The sequence below is a fragment of the Wyeomyia smithii genome, chromosome 3 (assembly GCF_029784165.1).
Source record: "Wyeomyia smithii strain HCP4-BCI-WySm-NY-G18 chromosome 3, ASM2978416v1, whole genome shotgun sequence".
In the NCBI taxonomy this organism is placed as follows: Eukaryota; Metazoa; Arthropoda; class Insecta; order Diptera; family Culicidae; genus Wyeomyia; species Wyeomyia smithii.
Genome location: NC_073696.1, coordinates 87,938,724 through 87,946,099, shown reverse-complemented (window position 1 = coordinate 87,946,099; position 7,376 = coordinate 87,938,724). Strand labels below are relative to the sequence as shown.

The 7,376-nt window shown below is 40.5% G+C and overlaps 2 protein-coding genes across 4 annotated transcripts in view; one reads left to right on the top strand and one right to left on the bottom strand.

The window, feature by feature from the left end:
• Positions 1–1,098, top strand: part of LOC129729899 (gustatory and pheromone receptor 39a-like) — an 82,952-nt gene extending 81,854 nt beyond the window's left edge. For both annotated transcript variants that reach the window (XM_055688777.1, XM_055688778.1), the window contains one exon: positions 717–1,098. In XM_055688777.1, coding sequence (XP_055544752.1) covers positions 717–818 — 102 coding nt within the window. In that variant the 3' untranslated portion in view covers positions 819–1,098. The remainder of the gene's footprint in view (positions 1–716) is intronic.
• A 282-nt stretch (positions 1,099–1,380) lies between these two features.
• The window catches only part of LOC129727781 (MLX-interacting protein), a 63,396-nt gene continuing 57,400 nt past the window's right edge, over positions 1,381–7,376 (bottom strand). For both annotated transcript variants that reach the window (XM_055685956.1, XM_055685957.1), the window contains 9 exons: positions 5,742–5,871; positions 5,507–5,680; positions 5,012–5,444; positions 3,898–4,958; positions 3,180–3,778; positions 2,994–3,121; positions 2,765–2,888; positions 2,574–2,703; positions 1,381–2,515 (listed from right to left, as the gene is read on the bottom strand). In XM_055685956.1, coding sequence (XP_055541931.1) covers positions 2,322–2,515; positions 2,574–2,703; positions 2,765–2,888; positions 2,994–3,121; positions 3,180–3,778; positions 3,898–4,958; positions 5,012–5,444; positions 5,507–5,680; positions 5,742–5,871 — 2,973 coding nt within the window. In that variant the 3' untranslated portion in view covers positions 1,381–2,321. The remainder of the gene's footprint in view (positions 2,516–2,573; positions 2,704–2,764; positions 2,889–2,993; positions 3,122–3,179; positions 3,779–3,897; positions 4,959–5,011; positions 5,445–5,506; positions 5,681–5,741; positions 5,872–7,376) is intronic.

Sequence of the window (7,376 nt, the reverse complement as noted above, 5' to 3'; positions counted from 1 at the left end):
TCTCAACAAAGAGGCACACAAAACCCAAGAAATTTTCCGAGGTAGAAACTACCGTGACTGCGGGTAATTCTGCGCAGCACGTTTTCCGCGCACTCATCTTAAAAAACTATTTTTCAACAGTAAATTTTACTAAAACACAGTTGATTTGTGTGCTTTACCATGTGCATAGCATAGTCTGCTATAATAGTACAGAGATTAGGTATGTATTAGTAAAATTTACTGTAGCAAACAGTTTTATAAGCTCAGTGCGCGGGAAAATGTGCTGCGCAGAATTACCCGCAGTCACGGTACGTCTTTTTGCACTATACTGGGGTAAATTCCGTGAGGTCTCCTGAACGACACGAAAGGGATCCGAACTGCTTTTACTCGTCTCTTTGGAAATTGATGTGCAGTCTCCCAACATCGTGAATTCTACTCGTAAAAAAAATGAGTAGCACCCGATCCCTGAGTAAGAGACATCTCCGGAAAGAGACGGATAAAGTGTGTTGTGACATGCTACCTGCACTTACTTGTCTCTTTGGAAACGAATGTACAGTGCAATCCAAACTGCTCTTACTCGTCTCTTTAGAAATTTATGTGCAGTCTTCCAACGGCGTGTGCTTTGCACGCAAAAAAATGAGTAGCACCCGATCCCTGCTAGACAGCAATTATTTTGAACGAACTGAAAAAATCAAAATTTCAATTTCAAAGGTCTCCAACTTTCTGTCTATTTACAGGTGTTTAGTTCCATCGTTACCTATCTCGTGATTTTAATTCAATTCAAACAACTAGAGAATGATTTGACGCGTGGCAACCCACAAAACAAAACTGCAAACTAGATCACAAAGAATACTCGACCACTGATAAATAAATAGACTTTTGAGTACTGAACAACGGGAATAATTTTTTTCAAGCACAGTATTCAAAGTTCTTTACTCTTTAAAAATCCTGTTTCTGTAATGTAACTTGAAACTTATAATTATTGATATTTTATAGAATATATTCTACGTAGATTGCGAACAAAATAAAATAGAATCTCACACTAGTTTTACACCATGATGAATTTTAGGTATTTGAAAATTCATGAAATATTCGCAGTAAACTATTGTAACCTATTATATTGTAACCTATAACTAAAAAATATAAGTGGTTTTGAGAATCTTTAAAATATATATTGTAGAATATTTTTTATTATCTAAATGTCTGATTTTGTAAGTAAAATCAATCATGTAAAATATTGTTACTTAATAACTGTTGAATTTCATTTTTATACCTACTTATGTAAAAATTATTGAGTTTTTAAAAAAATAAATCAAAATCTCCGCACAACACGATGCTTCTGTAACTCGAAAGAACAGCACAGGATATTCGGATATCTTTTTCCGAGCGAAACTCACCGCAACAAAATACACAAATATATCTATCTATATTGTATTGTGTTTGTATGTCGTACGTCTAATTTGATACTCTGCGTTAGGTACCGTTGGTTAGAACTAGGCAAAAAAATTAACAACTAATAAACTCAAAACAACCACCAACCGGGAGTGGCACGGTAAACTTACGATCCTAGCTAATAGGTACTAAATTCGCTCTCACTTTCGTAACTCACATTCTATAACGTACAAATCCATCAGACCAGAAGGCAAGAAAAACGCTCAAGGCCTCGAGTACCCTGAACATCGTTGTTGCCGCTTAAAATGTTGTACAAATGATATTACACTCGATGATTTCTCGTGTTATTCATTCGCTAGCCAGGTGTTCATGCAAAGGTATATCCTAGTATGACATAACCAAACCTTTAAGCTTAAGATAAATGTCGATACTCCAAAGTGTATTTGTGTATAATTGATTCTTATTTTTCTGCACATAGGGAGTAAAATAGACAACAAGGTACGAGAACAGGACAGGCTTATGATTGTAGGATACTAAATCGAGCGATTTCGCCAGACCTGACCATTTGTAAATTTTTCGGAATTAATGACAAAGCACTAAAACATTTAGTCAGTAGAATAGCACAATGCACAGCATTGTTGGCTCTCTCATAACTGGCAGAGCAATTCGATAAAATTTCCTACAACCAAGAACAAAATGCAGTGCCAAGTTGGCGGCCGATTTTACCAAGCGACGAGCATTTGCAGTATTTTTGGATTTTCACAAAATCGCTACTATTTGTTGCAACATAAAAAAAAATCCTGCTACTAAAAACATTAAACGCAACACAATGCTGTCCTGCTGTAAAACGTGAGATCACCTGTAACGTTAAGGTGCACTTTTCTAACAGTGGCTTAAAGTCTTACACCCGCCATGCTGCTCTGCTCTATATTCTTAATTGAAAATAAGACTTACTGGAAACCACCAGAGTTTCGGTTGGGACTACTTCCAGTGCTGCCACAGCGACTGCTACTGCTGCCTCCGCTCGAGTTCGGCAGTGGCAACGAGGTGGAAATAGCTTTCAGTACTTCCTCTTGCAAGGATGTGGGCGGGTCTGACAGGATGTCAGTTGTTGTCGACAGTTGGCGAAGTTTGTTAGACACCGCTGAAATGTTACAAATATTAGACATCTCGCTACTGCTTACCCAATTGAAAGATAATACCTGGCCTGAGTTCCACGAGGGAGCAGTGCTGATCGACCCACAGCTGCGAGGTACGGCACATTTCGTCCAAGCTAGCGACCGACACAGTTTGGTTGAAAGTGTTCATCAGTGGTTCAAAAATTAGACCAAACTGTAAAATAAGCTAATCGTTATATACCAACAACGGCGTTTAGGGCATTAAAATGACTAACGATCCAGAACTTCCAATTGTCCATAGTGCGCTGCCGCACGTACTGGTGGTAAAGTTCCTTAACACGGCCGGTTCGCTGCCGGGAAACAGGGGCACCACTGGCTGGCAATGCCGTTTGAAGATTGCTGGAAAATAATTGGGAATTTGTTGTGTTTAAAACTACATTACCATGAATCCTCTGGGTGGTTGATTCATTAAAATAATAATGTGCGATAGGTTAAAACGATTACCTCAGTGAATTATTGAGCGTGTCAATCTCCCGGCGTAGAGCGTCCATTTGGTCACTGGTGGCAGTGCGCTCGGAACGCAGTTGTTTGATATACTCCGCTCCTTTCTGAAGCATAGCAGCCTTGCTGAGCTGTAACGAAGAAAGAAATTGGTTACATTTGTCCACACCATCGCGTCGATGAAACTACCTTTGCGTTCGGATTCTGCTGCAACTGGGGAATGAGTGAGTGAAGCATATCGAAACCATTCTTAATGTTATAGCGGCGCTTTTGCTCAGCATGGATGTGCCCGGATCGACGCTGATTGTCAGCTCGGGCACATTGCTGGTGAAACTTGTTTCCTACTCCGCCGCTATTACTGCTACTGCCTCCTCCTGTGATGGTTTCGCAGGCAGCGGTGCCAATGCTAGCCGGTGACATCGGTGTATCATGATCCAGCATGCTGTCCGGTGAAAAGTTCTGCGGTGCGGTCAGTGAGATACCAGACAGGCAGGAAGACGACGAAGCAAAGCTAAGCACTGACTGTCCCCCGGAAGAGTTACCCATTGTATTTAAGTGCTGCTGGGATTGCAGTTGAGGGCTATGCTGGGACTGGTTCAGCTGCAATTGGGACGATGTTGGAGAAATAGGACTTCCAACAGATAATTGCTGATAAATTGACTGTTGCTGCTGCTGCTGTTGGTGCTGGGCAATGTGTGAGTGAGATAGTTGTTGCTGCTGTGGCGACAGATTCCCTATGGCACTTGATGGCTGATTTGACTGCTTAATATTTAGTAAGGTACTTGTGTCTAGAAGAAAACAAGAAATAATTACATTTTCAAATCTTCTGATGATGCAAAATGTGTCTCCTTCAAAACAAAAAATTGATGGAGACGCAAGTGATTTGTTCGTGATTTAAAATACTTACTGTTGGTGGTCAGTAACTGGGCTAACAATGCGCTGCTGCCAACATTCAGCATTGGTTCACTGCTTGTGGCGTGTAAATTTGTGCCACCGATGGATGTGACCATATTGCTACCACCGCCACCGTTGCTGCCAGGCACTTTCATGATCATCGAATTGCTACGAGCTTTCAGCTTTGGTGTCGATTTGGCTTGATATCGCGGAACGGCAAAGTTCTCCTCCTTCGGTGGCAACGCGAAGGTCGCGTTGATGGGTAGACTGTTCGAGCGGAACATTTCTTTGGTTGGATGTGGTGGAAGCCGCTTTTGCTGCGACTGTGGGGACAATTGCTGTTGTTGCTGCTGCTGTTGTTGCTGCTGCTGTTGTTGCTGTTGTTGTTGGAGATCATGCAATTGTTGTTGGGTTTGCTCGATCGTCGACTGCTGTTGCTGCACCAGAATATTTGCATGCGACTGATGCCCATGGGGAGGGGAGGCATGGCGCATACTGCGACCACTTCCACCGTAGTTGCCGACGCTTTGAGAAGGAATTTTGTACGGTTGCGGCTGATGGCCGTGGTAGAACTTGTAGTTTGAGCTCTGCGTTGGATGCAGTGAACCTTTGAAGGTGTCTTGTTGATGTTGCTGGTGAATGGTTCCCGGTGGGGAGTTTTGTGATGCCAGAATGTGGGGATAATTTTGTGTCGTTGGCATCGAGTTTGAGCGCGGTTGTGCCTTTTGTTGGTTCATTTGCATCGGAAGAGACTGACTGTGCGTTATCAATTTGGGGCTCATGTTTTGCATTAAAAAGTTGGCATTGTTACCAACAGGAACGGAGTTGTTGGATAAATTCATCGGATTCACAGGAGTGCTACCTGATTGCATCTGTAGATTGTTGAAATTGAGCACAGGCTGATTTGAAGGCGTGCCTGATACCTGTATGATTCCACCGGTTTGAATTTGATAGGCAGGCGAAGGGTAAGAAGAGTTAAGAATGCTTTGGTTCAGGTGCGGTTGTTGGACAAGATTGTAAGCCATAGTTTGATGTGTCGTCGGTGGACACTTGTCGTAGTTGTGGGGTTCACGTCTGCAAATAAATTATCGTGAAACAATCCGAATAATTGTCGCAAAACTACTTACCCCAAGTGTTTCAGTATGTTTCGGGTATATTTGGTCTTATTGTCTTTATTAGGATCCTCACTAGATGCTACTACTGGAATGACAGTTCCTGTTTGTTCACTGGTGTTAGATGCAGTAGGAACATTAGCCGTCACGATCGGCTGCTGCAGCTGAGATGATATGTAGGAACCAAGTGCGTTATTCAACTGTTGCTGTTGTGATGTCGATGTGGTATCAGTAGCAACGTTTTGAGTGAAGATTTTTGCAGAGAAGTGTATCGTAGTTGGAGCAGTGGGTGGTTGCGGTTGGCCTATGATCAACGATGTAGCAGGCCCTGTAATTACTGAACTGGCGTTTACGCTAGTTCGTGCAGATTGAGTTTGAGCTGAGGCTGGAGCAGTTGAACTATCGGTAATCTCTTCGATACTGCAGCCGCTATTTGTTTGAGTCGAAGCTGAATAAAATAATAAATTATATTAAACGTACTCCTTATGTTTTCTTTATAGTAAGATATACCTAACGGATAATTATAATCAATCGCTTTCAGAATGTCTTCTGATCCTTCCTCGGGAACTGGTGGCAAACGCGAAAAATTAAGAAAATCTAAATCCAGGTCCATCAAATCATCAAAGTTAGGTTGCAACGGCCCAAGACTAGGTTGAATGAAATCGGCTCGACCCGCTCCGCGGGCTGTAATGATTGGAATTGTTTGAATAATCTAAAATACCTTTGTAGAACTATCGCTACTAACCTATTTCTCTAGAGTCCGGAAAGGGATACTGCGACAGTGTGGAAAACAGTGTGTCTGTGGGCATATTATCGGTAATCATAAACATTGGTTCACTGCTCGGTGACCATTCTAAGAAATCTAATTCGCTGGTCTGAAATTAGAAAGAAATATGAGGATGAATATATATTACAAAAGTCATTGCAAGCAGTTAACCCTCTCTTTACCATGGTTACTCTAGAGCATCATAGGCTTGGATGCAAAAAGCCTTTAGAAATATTTACCAATCCTACTCAAAATGCATAAATATGTTCTTGAACAATCAGTGTATTGTTCAAGCATATATTTATGAATTTTGAGTAGGATTGGTAAATATTTCAAAAGACTTTTTGCATCCATGTTAGAGAGAGGGTTAAAATTTTATAATTCTCGTTGAGCTAGAGTTGTGGTTAGATGTTTACGTTCTTGTATTTCATCTCCGTTTTCGGTGTACGGCCTCCACGTCGACTCTCGAATGTGTCTCCTGATTCTACCAAACAGTTGACTGTTTGCAGTGCATTGTTTTCCAGTTGTTTTTACATACCAACGAACTCAATATCCAAGCCAATTCGTGAGGTTTCGTATATTACGTAGAAATGTGTTTTTTGGCCTTCCATGTCTTTTAAACAATGAGGTAATTTTTTTCAAAAAATTTAGTCTGGTAAACATCTTGATTGCCAGCTAAACCACTACGCTTGAATCATGTTTTGAACATGAAGAACGAAGTCACTACCTTCCTTGCGAATTGTTGTTGAGGTTTGCTGAATATTATGCACAGTCGAAATCGGAAGTTTTTCGCTTTTAAAATGGTTTGCCGTGATGTTTGCCGAAATTTGGTGTGCAGCTCAATGAACTGTACAATGTGCTTACGTAATGCTTCTAGTTTCGACGCCATTTTGAACAAAATCCGAAGAACAAATTCATAAGCAAAAAAACTGGAATAAAGAGTGAGAGAGAGAGAGAGAGTCTACGCACAGTACCTCATTTTCTAGTTCCATAACCGCCACTGCGATTATTTACCTTCTGCTCTAATAGGGAAAAATATGTTTATCTAAGTGAATTCATCCTGAATATTAAGCGAGTTTTATAGACTAAGACAAGCACTCTATAGACTTCTAAGAGGATTTGGATTAAATTGGAGAGAAACAATCCTAAAAAATAGTCAAACATTTTCTCAAATTCGTGTCGTCATAAAAAAATGCAGGCAGAGAGAGAGAGAGGAATTCGATTTTTTTATTATGTTCCGCAAAAAATCCCGCTCTGTTTAACATTATAAAAGTATTCTTGCAATACACAACGGAGAATTGCACCATTCGAATTTAATATCGCAACGTATAGTTATAAATAAATTATATACATTGTTGCAAGATTATATGTATAAAGCTGAGCGGCACCGACGTTATCTCGCGTGAGACCGTATTTAGTACCTATTGTTAAGTATCTTCGTATAGTACGTGACAAAAGCACCGCAAAGAATAACCTTCTCGTGACATTTGCAATTTTTGTACGTTTTGAAAATTATAGAAAGTTAGTTCTAACTGATAGTTAGTAAAAGTAACTACGAAATATTGATAACTAAAAAAATGTGATTTATTCACAAGCAAGGTGGCGAACAGTTTT